The sequence below is a fragment of the Coenobita brevimanus genome, chromosome 57 (assembly GCF_032717465.1).
Source record: "Coenobita brevimanus isolate Jiangsu-jjx chromosome 57, ASM3271746v2, whole genome shotgun sequence".
In the NCBI taxonomy this organism is placed as follows: Eukaryota; Metazoa; Arthropoda; class Malacostraca; order Decapoda; family Coenobitidae; genus Coenobita; species Coenobita brevimanus.
In genome coordinates, this window is record NC_137010.1 from 33,496,868 (window position 1) to 33,516,620 (window position 19,753).

Consider the following 19,753-nt stretch of genomic DNA (forward strand, 5'->3'; position numbering starts at 1 on the left):
TCCCTTGAACAGCCCGAATGCAAACACGATTTATCAATCGATGATGCGATCAGGGCAGCCTTTTCAACAGCCTCTTTTTATGTCGTTTTAGTTACTGTTCTGGTTGCTGAGCTCCTTTATTTTCTTCTCTCTTATTTTCCAACATTTATTTAGAAATTCCTTTGTATTTACATAACATTTTTCCTTGAACAGCCCAAATGCAAACTCATGATTTATCGACATCACAGTTTTCATCAATGCATGAAATATTTACTCTCAAAGGTAAGGATTTCATAATTATTAATATTTCTTTATAATTATTATTATGTATCCACGATAGCTTAATGGCAATTCATTGGTCAAACATGAAATATTCTTTGTTGAGTCGTCTAGCTGTCCACACTGTTTTGTACCTCATCTGATGGGCAAGAATCCGTACACCAAACGACAGTGTTCACTCCACCTATGATTAAAACTCATTAATCTAAGTCTAAAAACAGTTTATAAATCAACCTAAACACAAAATATCATCAAAATCTGTAAAAAAAAAAAAAAAAAAAATCAAAACCCATCACAAAACCAGGGGTAGGCCTATGATAGGCGGGTAGGGTGGGATTTCTACCCCCATCACTATTCCGGGGTATCGCATCTAGGAGTATCGTAAATCTGGGTTTCCCTGTATGTATTTACAGTGGGTTCGCACAGTGCATGAGTGGATGGGTGGCCCACAACCTCAAGCACTATGAATACATAATCTTATGGGAAAAATAACATATGGGCGGGACCCCCCTCACACCTTGATATTTTTTCAACCTTAGAGATATAAGAAAGGGAAAATTTTTAACACATATACTACAAATATGGCTAAAATTAAAAAAATTTGGTCAGTCACCTTAAAAACAGTAGACGACTGGCCTGATGGACTAACATAACTGGGGTTCCGAGGTGTGGCAACACACTTAGAGTGCCCCTGCCGCCCCATGTGCGTTTATCGGTTGCCAATGTTGTATTATTCCAGGCTTTAAGATGGTAAATAAAACCCACACTTGTAGACGAAGAATATATTTACCAAATAGTTTCGGTGGACACTGTCGCCATCTTCAGTGGTCAAGATAGTGATAGGAAATGACATATTGGCAATACAAGGGCTCCATTTTATGCGTGTGTGTGTGTGTGTGTGTGTGTGTGTGTGTGTGTGTGTGTGTGTGTGTGTGTGTGTGTGGAAGGGTGGGGTAAAGGGGAGGTGGGGTAGGGTGGGGTAAAGGGGAGGTGGGGTAGGGTGGGGTAAAGGGGAGGTGGGGTAGGGTGGGGTAAAGGGGAGGTGGGGTAGGGTGGACTGTAAGTGGGGATTTCCCAAAGAGGGAAAGGGGGGACATCACCACACAGGGCAAGTGTAATTCCTATCTGACCTCACCTGGGTTGGTGCAGGAAGGGACATTTCCACCAGGGTCTAGCTTGTACATGCCTTCACTAAGGTTGAAATTCTCATATTTTTGGATACACATGGCTTCATCAATCTTTCGTTTCCGAAAGTCATGACTTTTATAGAGTAGATGGCTACCCTGCCAGTCAATTCTGTGGTTGGCTTCACAAACATGATTAAATATTGCATTACTCAATTTATATGTTTTTATGGCATACTTGTGTTCCTTGATCCGTGTTTCCAAACTTCGACCTGTTTCTTCTATGTAAACTAGTTCACAATCTTTGCAAGGATTTTTATATATGCTTGCATCTGAATATGTTGTGCATCTGTTCTTTACTAACACTGATCTGATGGTGGAGGTATACCTGAATGCTATATTTACATCACTACTGTAACCTATTAACTTTAACATATTCAAGTCTGCAACATAAGGCAATGTGAGGAAGCGTTTCTTTTCTGTGGTGGGGTTTTTAGGTACGTAGTAAGATTGCCTAGCCTTGAGGTATGCTGTTTTTATGAACCATTTGGGATACCTTAAGTTTTGGAAGATTTCCCAAATAAGATTATTTTCTTCTTGTATATGTTCTGGACTGCAAATTCTAAGGGCTCTAAGGAACATTGATGAGGTAACAGACAATTTGTGGCAGACTGATGATACACAAAAAAATAAATGAACAGGTTACAAATGGTTGATTTCCTGTACACCTTAAAGCTAAGTGAATGATTTTTCTTCATCACCAGTACTCCTGATGAAGAAAAATGTACTGGTGATGATGTCACGAATGATGTCACAATGTGCGCATCGTGGGGGGAGGGGGGTGTCATGTAGTCTGAAAAAAATAGCGGTTTTAGGCCACTCCTTGCCTCTGCCTCGCATATTGTGGGATAAACTCGCACATTCAGTTTTATGGTTATGGTTTTGGTCACTCATGTACAATGCGATTCGCACACTGTGATCACGCTACCATGCCAGCCCACTGTATATTAAACAACCATGGGGACACCACAACCTTGTTGCATGCCCACAATGATCGTGAACCAATCACTTAGATGTCCATTTACCCTTGCACATGCCTCACTACCACCACATAAACTTTTGTTCGCACCTAGCTTCTTACCATCTACACCGTACATGCGCAAAACCTTCCTCAAACCTTCTGTCTATTTTGCTATATGCATTTTCCACATCCATAAATGCCATAAACACCTTATAGTCCTACTCACACACCTTCTCCACTATCTGTTTTATTGCACATACTTGATCCACACATCCTCTGCCACTCCTAAAGCCATCCTACTCATCATTCACTAGAACTTCTGATATCTCTTGTACTTTATAACAATTCTTCCATATACTTTCCCTACAATCCTCAATAGACTTACGCCACGATAATTCTTTCATTCACTTCGCTCACCTTTATTTTTGTACAAGGGTAATCACTGTTTTTTTCCACTCTACTGGCACAGTTTCACTCATCCATGCCTTCTTCCATATCTCCAACAAGCACTTCATTCCGCACTCTCCATTACACTTTATCATCTCTGCATACACCTCATCAACCCCAGCTGCCTTCCCATTTTTCATCCGCTTCACAGCATTCATCACCAGTGCGAGTGTAACGTTTCCTGGCACTGCGTTACTTCTCTTTACATCCCTAAAACCAATCACGTTAACAGTTCCTTTGCTCTCTCCATTCCCATTCATCAGGACCTAAAAATATTCTTTTCATCTGGTCCTTACTTCGTCCCCACCAGTTAATAATCTACCAGTTACATCCTTCACACTTTTACATTTCTTTCCACTGTCACTTCTACATTTTTGCATCTCTTTCTGAAATAACTTCCTATTTTCAGAGTAATTTTCATTCATTTTTCTTCCTAGATCATCATGTACCTCCTTCATTTTCCTCATATTGTACTGTTGCTCAAAAAAGTATCAATACTCATGTGAATGCAGGACTCCACAATGACCATAGTGATTCGGACAATGTCAGTATACCATACTTCATCATCTGTTGTGTCAAAATGACTCGTGTCATTTTTGTAAGGATACTTTTTTGAGCGACAGTACATAACCTATAAGCTGATCCCCCACTTCAGGGAGACTGTTTAATGCTTCAAATGCCTTTACACAGTAAAACCTCAATATAAAGGGCTTCAGAAGACTGGAATTCGCTTTTACTGGAATTGAGGACCTATCGGACTAAATTCTTACATATCGGAAAAAGTCGATAAAGCCAGAAGCAGTTCAAACTGCCTGACCACTTCAGCTATGTTCACCACAATAAGGTAAATAAAAGACATGTTTATTTGCATACAGTACAGTATTATTTATTATACATTATACTATTTGATTATTGTACTGAATGTATAATAATGTACAGTACTGCAATGGTAGTGAAAAATTACAAAAACTATTGGTGCAATCCGGATTAATGTCTGATATATTGGAAAAAGTTCAGGTTAACAGAGGGAAGTCCGGATGTCGCTTTTATTGGAAAGGCTTGTGCCCCCATCAGTCCGTTATAGTGAGGTTTTACAGTATATGTTTTATTATCACACTGTCCTCTGATGCTCTCTGAGATTATCATTACCTTTAAGCAACATAAGCATATGAAAGGGTTTTTATTAAACTAGCTGAAAGATTTATTATAAATTATTTATTATCATTAGCAAAACTAGTTTATTTAGCTTATGGTAAACATGATTGGGGTGAATGCCTGAGGGCTAGATTTCACCTTTTTATATATTCAGATTAGATGTGTTTGGGCTGAAGTGGTTATATATTCCTGATTTATAAGTCACAAGTTCATACGTGGGGGCATGAAGGCTCAGTGGTAGAGCGCCTGACTCGAGACCGAAGTCGTGAGTTTGCGCCAGGCTCGGATAAGCTGCTTTGCCGGGAGAGGTAGCGCCCTCCTGTTACCTAGCTGGCTGTAACAGTAATGGCTCAGTGGGTTTGAGCACTCTGACCGAAGGGTCGGGGGTTCGAGTCCACCCAAGGGTCACTGGTAGACATCAGGAAAAGCATCCGGTCATAAAGTGCTATATGCTCTAAAACCAAAGTCCTCTACCAAGGGTCAATACCTTAGCCCTCATCAAAAAAAAGGGACACGGCATTTAATAAACAGTATAGAGATGCTGGGGCTAAAAGTGTCACATGTTCTTATACCAGGTTAAAGTTTACACCTTTATGCGATGTATCAAGCTAACCTTTGTCCAATCATGCCCTCGGAGTACTTGTTGGTGAGACACGAGGACAGACATTCGTTGACAGCCCTGGAGGTAAAGTTCTCTGAGGCAATCATCTCCAGCCCCCTGAACTGGCGGTCCTGGTGGAAAATACATTATACTGAGCCCTCGTTTTATTTTATTATTATTTTTATTTATCTATTTATTTATTTCTTGCTATGAAATGCACACTGATCATAAAGCTGTCTACACATACATCCATTGCTACCTATAAAAGTTTATTTGAAAATTTTTGCAAATTTACAATATTCATTGTACGATAAAGGTTGTGATATTCTGGAAACATATCACTGACTTTAAACAAGGACTTAGTACAGTGCAGTCTCTTTTATCCGAAAATCATGGGACTTTCAAAGTTTCGTTTAATCGATTTTCTCGGATAAAAGATACTGTATTAACATGTAGGATACAAGGGAAGAGTATTGTACTCACCCATCACCCATTTCTGGCGGTCTAACCCTCCACCACTACCAGCACCCCAAAAGCCACTCAACCATCACCAAAACACTTAATACACTGTAATAACTACGTATGTAACTACACTTTTGTAACTGTAATAGAAACTGTAAACTTAAATAAATCTTAGATAAACTTCAATAAACCTTCACCAAAACAATTACGTAATTCACTGTAAGCAATTCGAACACGTAGTCTTAAACCTAATTGTTTTTTCATATTTTCTGTTTCCTTATTCAATCATTTCCACATCATCTCCCACATCATCCAAATCTTCCGAGGTGGTGGTTAGGGGCTAGTGCCATAGATATAAATATATATCTATGGCTAGCACAACCAACGCTCGCTCTAGTGACTAGCGGAGCAACCGTAAACTAATGCTAGTGGCGCAAAACAGCCTGACGTGTTTGATTTTTTGGATAGATTTCAGATTTTTTTCGGTTAATCGAAATGAAAATGTTTTAGTAAATCTTACGGTTAATGGCATATTACGGTTAAAAGAATTTCGGATAAAAGAGACTCCACTGTATCATACAGTGTACAATATTTTGTACAGTAAATCCTCATTGTATGTAATGTTTTTTTTATTTTTTCTATTTGATCCATAGTAAACTACAGATTGACCACTAAAGTTCCACTCCTACCTAGAGATTTGGTTTACCAATTTTCTCAAATTTACAGTACAGTAATGTACCATCTGCATGGGGAACAGTAGTGATATTGTGGGACATATCTCTGGTTACACTATAGCCATGACTGCTATGGCAGGTACTAGAGCGCTTTCACTTTAACCTGGCCCACACTTTTGGCCTTTCACAGCTAATTTCACATAGCTCAGTGTATTAAAAAAAAATAATCATAATAATCATGGCTGTGGCTCTGCATCCTTTTCATAGCACTTCAAGCCTAGGGTCATATTCTAGAGTTTTTACAACTCCGCATTCAAGCTGGAGAGGGGTCAATTTTAGGTTAAGTTTGACTAACAGGCATAGTACAGTAGTGAAGCTGCTGGGAGAGAAAAGAATGGGGAAACAAAAGGAGAGACAATGAGAGAGGTGGAGAGACTAGTTAGTCCGGGTAAGGCATGAATGGACGAAGAGTTTGGAAGAAACCCGAGTTGAAACCATTTGGGAAGGAGGTAAAGAAAATATGGGAAAGTTACTGGGATGGTAACAGAGGGGTGGAAAATACAAATGATAGAATACTATCTATCTATCTATCTATCTATTGCCAGATGCCTCAATCCCGTTTGGGGTGGCCACAAACAAATCGCCTCCAAGTCGCCCTGTCCCACGCCATTTCACTGCCCTGCTCCCAACTCACACCCCCCTCTCTCGTATACCTCTCCACCCCATCCCTCCATCTCATCCTCGGTCTCCCCCTCCCTCTTCCACCCTCCACCTTACTCATATACACTCTCTTCGTCAGTCTTTCACCCTCCATCCTCTCCACATGGCCAAACCACCTCAGTGTGTTCCTCACAACGCTTCCTATCACATCCACATCCACACCACAATGCTCCTTTATATCCTCATTCGTCAGCCTGTCTCTCCACGTGACTCCACAGGCTCCTCTTAAATAACTCATTTCCACTGCTCTCACTCTTGACTTGTGTCCTTCCAACAATGTCCAAGCTTCACTTCCGTATGTTAGAGTTGGTATCACAATACTGTCATGTAGTAACTTTTTTACTTCCATGCTCACTTCCCTGTTTCTTATCACTGCTTTCAAGGAACCAGCAACCTTTCTTCCCTGCTGTACCCTTTCAAGCACTTCACCCTCCAAACCTCCATCCTTACTCATCACACTACCCAAATACTTAAACGTACTCACATTTTCCAATTCCTCACCATCCAACCTCGCTGTACATTCACTGACTTCACCTCTCTCAAAGACCATCACTTTACTCTTCCCTACATTCACCTTTAGGTTCCGTTTCTTACACACTCTCCCAAACTCATCCACCAAGCCTTGCAGCTCCCCTTCGTCTTCACTCAACAACACAGTATCATCTGCAAACAACAGTACAGGGAGTTTCCAAACACTATCCTCTCTCACCAGGGCCACTCCAACATCCACTACCCTACCTTGTACCTCTTTTATTACCCCATCCATGTACAGATTGAACAACCATGGAGACATGACACATCCCTGTTTCAAACCAACTTTCAAAGAGAAAAATTCACTTAGTTCACCATCCACACGCACTGCAGCCTTCGCACCATCATACATACTCTTCACAGCATTCAACAACTTCCCATCTACTCCATATATTCTTAACACTTTCCACAATCCTTGTCTATCCACCCTGTCATATGCTTTCTCCAAATCCATGAAAGCCGCATACAACTTCTTTCCCTTCTCTAGAAACTTTTCCACTAAAGATCTAAGAATGAATACCTGATCTACACAACCTCTTCCCTTCCTAAAGCCTCCCTGTTCTTCTCCAACTAATTTCTCTGTTCTTTCTCTAACTCTGTCTATAAGTATCCTACCATACACTTTTCCTATTATACTAAGAAGACAAATGCCCCTATGATTACCACACTTCTTTTTCCCCTTTTCCTTTGTACAAGGGAATAATTATACCTGACTTCCAATCCTCCGGGACTCTACCTTCCTCCCAGGCCAATCTGCACATCTTCCACATCCATTCTACTACTATCTCTCCCCCATGCTTCAGCATTTCACCACACACTCCATCAACTCCTGGGGCTTTCCCCGATTTAACTTTCTTCATTGCTTCCACAACTTCTATCCTACTGATTTCTTCCTGTCTTCTCACCTCCCTAGTTCTCCCAGCCATTCCCCAGCCACTTATACTCGCATTACTTCCATCCTCTACGTTCAACAATTCCTTAAAGTGTTCTCTCCATCTGCTCACTTTTTCTCCCTTCTCCACTAGTAATCTACCATTTTTATCTTTCACTCCCCTGCTAACTTCACTTCCACCCTGTCTTACTCTTTTCACTTCTCTCCAGAACATTTTCTTACAGTCCCTCCACTTTACACTCAAATTCCTTCCAAATTCCTCATCCACTCTCTTCTTACTCTCTCTTACTAATCTTTCCACCTCTCTCTTCCTTTCCACATATAACTCTCTCTTCCGCCTCTCAACTTCTTCCACGCCCCTATTTCTCATCCATTCATTGTATGCTTTCTTCTTTTGTGCCACTGCCTGTTTCACCTCTTCAGTCCACCACGCTGTTCCTTGCACCCCCCTCCGTCTTCTCTTCCTTCCACACACCACATCACATGCTGCACATATTTCTTCTGTAAATATCTTACACACACCTTCCACGTCTCCCATCTGCTCCAATTCATATTTGCCCAATCGTTCCTCCACTTCTCTCTTATACTCTGCCTTTTTCTCATCCTCTTCTAACCTTTCCACTCTCCTTGCAACTACTCCTTCCTCTCGTCTTTCCCTTCTTCTATTCCTCCATCTTACTTGCATCCTAATTCTGGCCACGACCAAGTAGTGGTCAGAAAGTCCACTCCCCCAACCTCTATACACTCTTGCATCCTTTACACATCTTCGCATCCTTTCATCCACACACACATAATCAATCATTGCCTTCCTTTCATTCAGTTCACCACCCACCCTTCTCATCACTCGCCATGTATACCTGTGGATCATTTTAAGCCTGAAGAGGGTATTGGCTATTACCAACCCCCTCCCAGCACAAATGTCCACTAACGCACTCCCATTCTCATCTACCTCAGCAGGCACACCCCACTCACCAACTATTCCATCCACCTTCACATTACCAACTTTACCATTCATATCACCACTCAAAAACACTCTCTCATTCTTTCCAAACTTTTCCATGCACACTTCCACATTTGTCCAGAACTCTTCTCTCACTCTTCTAGCACGATCTTGCGTTGGCACATACACACACACAATCGCCCACATTTGTATTCCAACTTTCAACTTTACCCACACAATCCTTGACCCAACTGATCCATACTGTCTTATGCTCTTCTTCCATCTTTTACTCACAACTATACACACTCCTTCCTTTGCCCTCTCATTCTCATCTACTCCTGCACATATACCCCATCCATACTCCCATTCTCTCACACTTTCTCCTCTCCATTTTGTTTCAGTTATTCCACATACATCCACTTTCGCATCCTCAAGCACCTGGACAATCTCTCTCTCTTTCACTTCATCATTCGCTCCTCTTACATTCCATGTACACATTACCAAGTCCTTTGTCTGGTCCTGGGTCGTCAACGTTTGGTCAGTCCTTGTCCGAGGCTTCTTGTTTGTTTTTTTAGTTAGTTGTTTTCCGGGGAGGGGCACTAACCCTCCGCCAACCCTTTTAGTCGCCTTTTACGACAAGCAGGGATACTGGGGGAGTATTCTTGAAAAACCCCCCTACCCCCAGGGGGTAGAATACTGATGAAGAGAAATAGATCAGATGGAAAGAGCATTTCAATGAGCTACTGAATGCAGAAAACAAATATAGTGCTAATATAACTGTTTGGATATGGTTTGGAGATACAAGGCAAGAAAGAATAAATCAGTAAGATGGAAGTGTGTGGGGAACAGAAAAAGTCATAACGGGAATGCACCAAGAACTGATGAAGTGTGCAGTGAAATATCGAAATATGGGGGAGAATGTTTAACCGATTGGATTATGTGCACATTGGCCTGGGAGGATGACAGAACACCAGATGACTGAAAGTGAGGGATAATTGTTCCCTTTTATGAGTACCAGGGAAGATAACAGTGTGGTAATCATAGAGGTACTTGTCTTCTTGGAGTAATGAGAAAGATGTAAGGTAGGAGTGACAAAGAAATGAGTGGAGAGGAACAAGAAGGCTTTTGATAAGGGAATGGGTGTGTAGACCATATCTTCTCTCAAAGATACGGCAAAGTATTCAGGCATGGGAAAGTAGTTGTATGCTGCATTCAAAGATTTGGAGAAAGAATATGTAAGGTGAGAGACAAGGAATGCGACAGGTGCTGAGAAAAGACAGTGTACATGGGAAACTGCTGAATGCAATGATGTGTGGGCACAGGGGCAGCAGTATTTGTGGAATATAAATAACATTCTTTGACTTACCAGTTGTTAAGTACATACGGTAGCCAATATGGATGGTTAAAAAGAAAAATAAAATAAAAAAAGGCACAGTTAGGCAGTGGATATTGAAGCGTCCACAGTGCGAGGGTATAGTGTGGAAACTGCCTGTACCTACTGTTTGCTGATGATACTGTTAACCCTTTGAGATTCTGATAACTATTTCAATTGTCATATCCAATCCAACCTCAGAGATTCTGATGACTCTTTTAATCATCATTTTAAGAAACTTTTGTAAAATATTCACCATAAATCGCATTTAAGCATCATAACAAAGAGGCTCAAGCATGGTGTCATGGAATGGCTACTCTATGCGTGGCGGTACTGCACAGTTGGTCTGACTCATGGCTTGGTGAAAATTTACTCTTGGTGAAAATTTTTCTACAGCAAGGTATAAAACTTTTGGTTTTTGCCTAACTTCAACTCGTCACTTTGACTTTTTATTTTCTTTGTTTTCCATTTATGAACACTGTACGATAAAGTATAACTATTCAGCTTCAAAATAGCACCACAACCAGCATCCTATCATAGAAAGAGTATTTACACTGACCGATCAAAGAAAAACATCGCGAAAAGAATATGCAGCAGAGACTAAAATAGTATTGTGTATCTCTTTCCTCTTGCTTTACTGCACAATAAATTGCAAAAATTTCCATAATCTATATATCACTGTAAAGGTACTTTATTGTATTTTTGCATGGTTTAAACCAAACTTACATATCTTTGCTCATTACTTTTTGCCAAATATTTTTCTACGGCAAGGCATAAAATTATTGCTTTTCACCCAACTTCAAAATGTCATTTTGACATTTTATTTTCTTTGTTCTCCTTTTTTTAACATACTGCAATAAAGTAAAACTATTCAGCTTTAAAATGACACCAAAACCAACATTCTATCATGAAAAATGCATTTACTGTACACACAGCGATCAAAGTAAAAATCGGGCAGTGAAGATGTGGGTCAGCGTGAGTGGCTGACTAACAGATATAATCTGCCCGGCCCAGAAACCTGTTAGGGTTAAATGTAGATGAGTGGAAATTGCAAGATTTGTTGACTGAGTTTGCAAGTGTGTGTAACAAATGAAATCTGAAAGTGGCTGCAGAAAGCAGTAAAATAATGGACCTGAAGATCAATGAAGTTATATACGGCAGAGACAGGGGCTGAATGGTATGGAAATGAAGACTGTGAATGCCCTAAAATATTATCATAGTGTGAGGAGCATGACTAGGAGTTAATGGGGATGAAGTGTGACAAAGGTTGCAAAAGGGAAGAAAGGTTACAGGTACACTGAGGCCAGTGATAGGGAATAGGATGGTGAGCATGGTAGTAAAGAAGTCGTTGAATGATGGCACTATGACCCCCACTCTAACATATCAAACTGAAGCCTGGACTTTGCTGGACAAATACAAGTCAAGAATGAGAAGAGTGGAAATGAGTTATCTGAGAGCATGCGAAGCTACATGCAGAGACTGACAACCAATTCTAGATGTTCGGGAGTACTACAGTGTTTATGTGGATATGACGAAATGTGTTACAAGTACTATCAGACAGTCTGGCCATGTGGAGAGAATGAATAATGCGAGACTGTCTAGGAGAGTATGTAAATGAAGTGGAGGGATAGATCAACATGAGGCGAGGTGAAGGGACGAGACTGAGAGGTATATTGGTGATGTGTATTAGAGGGTGGTCATCCTAATGATAAGAGGACACTGTGACAGAGGCAGTTTGTTCATGCTCTTTCCAAGAACAAGGCATCTAGCTACAGACAGATCTTTTCCATTTAATTATTATAACTTAATAAATAAAAAGCAGTACCACGTTGAGAACACCGCTTCCCGTCCGATCAGCAAAGTTAAGCAACACTGGGTCTGGTTAGTACTTGGATGGGTGACCGCCTGGGAACACCAGATGCTGTTGGCATAACGTTCTCCCTACGTGTCAAGTGGGGTTGGGGGAGGATTAGCGCCCCTCCCTGTAAAACAACTGACTCTAAGCCCTTGGCCACATCGTTTGGGATACATGGCATCTGGCAATGAATGGATGAATGAATGAAAATGATGAATATTCAGTATTATTGCCGATACAAAATTAAACATGTCAACCATTACCACCTTCCATTTATACCAATAGCTACTGTATGCTACAAAGAGTAGAAAACAACAATTATCTCTGCCACAGTTTAACATTTAACCCGTGGACTGTGAGCCACAGCTCAGGCTGTGCTGGCTGTGCATCACTGTAAACAACTTGACCCCGACGCAAACTTACATATGGCGCTACGCAAAGACAGAGAAAGAGAGATCTTTTTTTCTTTTCACAAGATGTTGCCCTGGATATTTATCTTCAAGTTTATCTCTATCTATAGCCCGACGCCCTAATCCCGCAAGGGATGGCCGCAGACAAAACGCCTCCAAGTCGCTCTGTCACCCACCATTTGACTACCCTCCCCCCAACTCACCCCCCCCCTCCCTCATATACCTCTCAACTCCATCTCTCCACCTCATCCTCGGTCTACCTCTCCCTCTTCCTCCCCCCACCTCACCCACATACACCCTCTTAGTCAGTCTTTCATTCTCCATTCTCTCCACATGTCCAAACCACCTCAGTGTATTTCTCCTAATCTTCTCAACCACATCCACATCCACCCCACAGCGTTCCTTCACTTCTTCATTCGTCAACCTGTCCCTCCACGTCACTCCACATGCTCCTCTCAAGTAACTCATTTCCACTGCTCTCACTCTTGACTTGTTCCCCTCTTGTAAGGTCCATGCCTCGCTTCCATACGTCAAGGTAGGGATCACAATACTATCATGCAGTGACTTCTTAACTTCCATACTCACCTCCCTATTTCTCATCACTGCTCTCAGTGTACCAACAACCTTCCTTCCCTGCTGTACCCTTTCATGCACTTCATCCCCCAAAGTTCCATCCTTACTCATCACACTACCCAAGTACTTGAATGCACTCACATTCTCCATATCCTCACCATCCAACCTCACTGCACACTCTGTGACTTCATTCCTCTCAAACACCATAACTTTACTTTTGTTTACATTAACCTTCAGATTCCTCCTCCTACACACTGTCCCAAATTCATTCACCAAACCTTGCAACTCCCATTCATCTTCACTCAACAGCACTGTATCATCAGCAAACAGCAACACCGGAAGCTTCCAAATCTCACCCTCATTCATTAGAGCCACCCCCACATCCACTGCCCTACCCTGCACCTCCTTTACAACGCCATCCATGTATATATTAAACAGCCATGGAGACATCACACAACCCTGTTTCAGTCCCACATTGAGATCAAAGAACTCACTCAGCTCACCATCCATTCGCACTGTAGCCCTAGCTCCCTCGTACATACTCTTCACAGCACTCAACAATTTCCCCTCCACTCCATATATTCTTAATACCTTCCACATACCTTGCCTATCTATTCTGTCATAAGCTTCCTCCAAGTCCATGAAGGCAGCATACACTTTCCTTCCCTTCTCTAGATACTTCTCCACTAAACATCTTAGAACAAATATCTGATCTACACACCCTTTTCCCTTCCTAAATCCCCCTTGTTCTTCTCCAACTAGCTCCTCTGTCATATGCCTAACCCTATCAATGAGTATTCTACCATATATTTTACCAGTCACACTAAGTAGGCAAATACCCCTATGGTTACCACATACTTCTCTCTCTCCTTTTCCTTTGTACAGAGGAACAATTATACCTGATTTCCAGTCATCTGGAACCCTTCCCTCTTCCCAAGCCAATCTACACAACTTCCATATCCACACCACAACAATCTCACCCCCCTACCTCAGCATTTCACCACACACTCCATCAATTCCTGGGGCCTTTCCCAACTTAATATTCTTCATCGCTTCCACTACTTCCGCCCTACTGATCTCTTTCTCCCTCCTCTCATCTCTTCTTCTCCCAGCCATTCCCCAACCACTTATACTCGCACTGCTCCCACTCTCCACATTCAACAAATCCTCAAAGTGCTCTTTCCATCTCCTCACTTTTTCTCTTTTCTCCACCAACAATCTATTATTCCTATCTTTCACTCCCCTACTATTTCCTCTTTCACACTGCCTTACTCTCTTTACCTCCTTCCAAAACAATTTCTTACTCTCCCTCCATTTCACACTCAGATTCCTCCCAAACTCTTCATCCATTTTCTTTTTACTTTCCTTCACCAGTCTCTTAACCTCCCTTCTCCTGCTCACATATACCTCTCTCTTCTCTCTCTCATCTTCTCCCCTACCTCTACTCGCTAACCATTCACTATATGCCTTCTTCTTTTGTTCCACAGCTCATTTCACCTCATCATTCCACCATGCTGTCCCTTGCACACCCTTGCATCTCCTCCTCACTCCACAAACCGCCTCACACGCTGTGCCTATCTCTTCCGTGAATATCTTACATACATCTTCCACCCCTTCCATCTGCTCTAGCTCATACCTTCCCAATCTTTCTTCCACTATGTTCTTATACTCTGTCATTTTCTCACTATCTTGCAATTTCTCCACTCTTCTCACAGGAGCTGCTTCCTCCTGTCTTCCCCTTCGTCTCCTCAACCACTTTCTTTGTAGCTCTACCTTGGCCATCACTAAGTGATGGTCCGAGACTCCATTCCCCCACCCTCTTGCATCCAACACTTGTCTTCTCATTCGCTCATCCACACACACGTAGTCTATCATTGCCTTTCGTTCAACAAGTTCACCATCCATCCTCCTCATTACTCTCCATGTATACCGGTGGATCATCTTATGCCGAAAGTAGGTGTTGGCTATTGCCAACCCCTTACAAGCACAGATGTCCACCAGAGCACTTCCATTCCCATCTACATCAGCTCGCACACCCCACTGACCAACCACTCCATCCACTCGTACATTCCCAACTTTGCCATTCATGTCTCCAATCAACAGCACTCTCTCGCTCCTCTCAAACTTGTCCATACACGCTTCTACACTCGCCCAAAACTCATCTTTCACTCTTGCCACTCGATCCTCTGTCGGGGCATACACACATACAATCGCCCACGCTTGTATAACTACTTTCATCCTCACCCATACAATCCTTGCACCCACTGTTCCATACTCTCTTATATTCTCCTTCCACTTCTTGCTTATCATCAGACATACTCCCTCTCTTGCCCTCTCATTTTCATTGACTCCCGCACATATACCTAAACCATATTCCCATTCTCTCACCCTTTCACCTTTCCATTTAGTTTCAGTCAATCCACATATATCCACTTTTGCATCCTCAATCACCTGAACAATCTCTCTCTCTTTCACTTCATCATTCACTCCTCTCACATTCCACGTTCCCACCCTAATAAACAAAAACATTTTTTTTTATTTTTTTTTTTTACTTTTCAATACTTCTATATGTAAACTTACGCATGGCCCTATGCAAAGATGGAGAGAGAGAGATTATTTTTTTTTCCCACCAGATGATGCCCTGGATGTTTATCTTCAAGTTTATAATAAACAAAAATTAAAAAAAAAAAATCCTTTATTTTTTTGCACACCACGGGGTGGGATTAAAAAAAAAATCACGCAATCCAAGGGTTAAAGGAGAAGTTGTAAATAAACCAAAAAGTACTTTAGATTTTGTCCAAGAATCATCTCAATGCCTTGCTCCTTCAAGGGAACACCCTGACAAGATGACCGACTTATCTCCATTCTATCTGATCCTAGCAAACAGTATCCTCAAAATGTATGGCTCCCACTCTCTCTCTTATTACAAGTAGTGTCCCTCTTCTGGTATTATAATCTCACCCTAATTGTATGTACAGTATAATTTGCACATGCTCACAATGGGATGAGATTCATCTACAACTTTACAACCTATTCCTTGACATAACTCTACTTTTTTGGCTGGAAGGATAAGGAACAACAATGCAGAATTTTTCCATGTCTCAATCTTCCTACAAAAAAAAAATTTTGATTCTCTAAAGTTCTTTGAGAATCTCAACCCTTGCACTTGGGGTCATATTCTAACTGGCACTTGAGATTTCAAAACTATTCTTCAATGACTTATTCTGCACTTTACATAAGCATGTTCTTTTTGATGTTACTGACGTAAACAATACTGATATCAAACTGATATAAACATACCATTTTTGTCATGTCGGTAAAATCAAATAGCCTGGGATGCTAGGTATATGATGGAAAAGTTATGAGGAAGGATGGGACTGGAGTGTATTGGTGCTGTGATAAGGAGGGGTAAATTGATTTGGTTTGGGCATGTGGAGAGGATAGGGATGACAATTGGGTGGAGAAAGTGGGAGGTACAAACACTAGGGGTGGGGATGCGAGAGGCAGACTGAGAAAGACCTGGGATGAAGTCATGCAATGCGATCTAAGGGATAAGGAGCTGCTAGAGATCAAGCATCATGGAGAGCTGCCGTGACCAAGGCCGACGCATGCAAACATGTTGAAGCCTTTGTAAAAGAAACTAACATACGAGAAGGTTAAAATGTAATATATAAATCAAATTGCTCAATATAGATATTACAAAGATGGTGCGACGAAATACCGAATCGGTGGTCATTTAAATATTGAATTGGTACTTTTAAGTGGAAAATGTTTATCAACACATAGGTTTACTTACACCTAAAAAAAAAAAAAAAAAAAAAAAAAAAAAAAAACGCTTAATTTAACTGCCAATTAAAAATCACGACTCAGAGCAAAAACGTGCTAAAGTTAATGGATATATTGCCCTTAGATTGCCTGCAAACCTTGACATACAATAATCTCTCCAAGATCTGACATAACAGCCAAAGGCATGTCTGGGACTTGGTTTTGTCCTGGATTTGGGAAAAATGCCCCTGGACAGGTAGCTACTTATAGATCTCAACCCAATCTAACTCTGAAAGCCACCTAAATAACTCCCTACCGGGCATGCACAGCACCTACTTAACCCCTCTGTGAGGCAATTCGGACTCCGCAGACATGTCCCATGAGGCAAAAGTTTCGGGAAATTTGAAAGTCATATTTTTATGATTTATGTGTTTGGGATGATGGATAACGATGAAATATCAATAAAATTAATAAAATTAATATATTTTACCAACCCATTACTGAAGGTACAGCCGATGAATACAGTATGGATAATACATAAGGAAGCCACAAAACGTAAATAAACACAACTTTTTTCCATCTGTTGCTTTCACTTATAGTTTGAACAGAACATTCTTTCCTTATTAGAAAAAATTATTTCTTGCTTCAGTGCTAGGAGAAGGTTGTAGCAAGGTCCAAACAGGGTGGTACTCCCGAGGGGAATGGGAATGCTGGTGATAGGGAGAGCTGGAGCTCCTGTTTCACTAGCTATCTAACCATCCCCTTTTGCTGACCTTTTCAGTATGACAGTAACATGGAGAGAAGACCAGCATACTCTCCCAAACATTTCCTCTAACTATCTTGTGCACTACACCACATGTACTTCACATGTCACACAACATATCCCACTACGTTACAGGGGTTGGCGCCAGCAAGGGCATGTGGCCAGAAAACTTTGCCCCCGCTACCTGGTGGCGGACTTCTGGGGGGGAGGCATGACGGGGGCTCCGCCGGCATAGATCATGGGTCCAGGGCAAGATGGGGCTCGGGCCTGTGCTAGAGCGAACAGGGCATTGCGGTTCCCAGGCTGCCGCTTCCACCCAATAGAGAGGGGGCCCGAACCTGGGAGTAGTTGCCCAGGAGGCTGCCCTATCAGTGGGTGTATAATGGAGGGATAGTTGCAGTGCCAAGGCGCACTTGGAGGGTGTCCCTGCAGCTGTCCTGGCAGGGTGCCCCGAGTCCACTACCACAGCCAGTGGTAAGCTGCTAGGCTAGGGGTCCCAGATCCATTGTCTGGATATGGGACTGTGCAGTGAGTGGGGCCTGTGGTATGTCTATCCCCCTGACTATGACAGAACACAAGAATAAGTTTCAAAGCAAGTCTGAGGACAGTAAATCATCCAGGGGAATGAGGGTGGGTTCATGGAATGTGGGAAGTTTGAGGGGAAGAGCGGGGGAAGTCATTGAGGCATTCAGTAGGAGGTGGGTGGATGTGGCGTGTTTGTAGGAAGTCCGGTACAGGGGTGGATCAGTCAGAAAGATTAATGGGAAGGACTGTTCCTATAAGTTGTTTTGGCAGGGGGGGACAGATGGATATGGGAGTGTTGGTATGATGGTTACGGAGAAATGGGTGAAATATGTTATGAATGTTATAAGAGTATGCGATAGGATATTGGTGGTGAAAATTCTATTCAGGAGAAAGATAGCTGCAATTATATCGGCATATGCTCCACAGGCAGGATTGGATGAAGCAGAGAAAGATAGATTTGGGGATGATTTAATACGTGTAGTAGGTGGTATGTGGGATGATGAGATAGTGGTTTTGGGAGGGGACTTAAATGGTCATGTAGGTGAAGGAGCACAAGGTTATGAAGGAGTACATGGGGGATGTGCGTATGGCGTAAGGAATGCAGAAGGGGAAAGGATACTCGAGTTTGGGGAGGCAACAGACATGATTGTGTGCAACACATATTTTAGGAAAGAGAGAGTAGGTTAATTATGTATGAGTCTGGGGGAAACAGCAGTCAGATAGATTATTTTCTGGTTAGGAGGGCTGATAGGAGGTTAGTGAGGGATGTTAAAGTTATAGGAAGTGAGGAGTGTGTGCAGCAGCACAAACTATTGATTTGTGATATGGTGCTTAAAGAATGAGTGATGAAAAAGAGAACTTATGTACCTAGGAGGAAAGTATGGAAGCTGAAAACCCAAGTACAGTAGTAAGGAATGCCATCTATAGCAAGATGAGAAGAGTGGTGGCTGAACAGGGAGACAGAGGCGTTAATGAACAGTACAGAGCCCTGAAGAACAATCTCTTGAGAGTTACTGATGTAACATGCGGCTGGACAAAAGGACCACCAAGACATACAGTAACTTGGTGGTGGGATGAGCGTGTAGAAGCTGCAGTTAGGGAGAAAAGAATGCTTTTTCGGGAAAAGAAGAAGGGTGGTAGCAAGAAGGAATACTTGGCTGCCAAGCGTAGGGCTAGGAGAGAGGTATACAGGGCAAAGTCTGAGTCACAGAGACAATTACTTGATAACCTAAATCATGGGGAAAGGAAAATATGATGTTTAAGGTGGCAAATCAGATGAAGAGAGATAACTGAGATATTATAGGTGAGCAGTGTGTGAAGAATGATGAAGGAAGGGTACTGGTGAACAGTGAGGATATTAAAGATGCATGGAGAGAGCATTATAGCCGGTTGTTGAATGAAGAGTTTGACTGGGACAGGGAAGGTTTGGAGCCGCCAGATCCAGTGTTTGGCCTTTGGCCTTTGATTGATGCTGCTACTGTGAGTGAGGCAATAGGCAGGATGAAGGTGGGGAAGGCAGCAGGTGTGTCTGGCTGACTGCCAAAATGTTGAAGGCCTCAGGAGATATAGGGGTGAGGTTAGTCACTGACCTGATAAATATGATTATTTATTTGTGTGTTGTCCCAGATGTTTGGCTGAAGAGTGTAACTGTAAATGTGTATAAAG

General features: G+C 42.0%; 1 protein-coding gene and 1 pseudogene across 2 annotated transcripts in view; one reads left to right on the forward strand and one right to left on the reverse strand.

Moving 5' to 3' along the window:
• Positions 1-19,753, reverse strand: part of LOC145402140 (serine hydroxymethyltransferase-like) — a 155,219-nt gene that overhangs the window by 115,211 nt on the left and 20,255 nt on the right. For both annotated transcript variants that reach the window (XM_080274257.1, XM_080274259.1), the window contains exon 3: positions 4,619-4,737. In XM_080274257.1, the coding sequence (XP_080130383.1) occupies positions 4,619-4,737 (119 nt within the window). The remainder of the gene's footprint in view (positions 1-4,618; positions 4,738-19,753) is intronic.
• LOC145402442 (5S ribosomal RNA) lies at positions 12,009-12,127 on the forward strand (annotated as a pseudogene).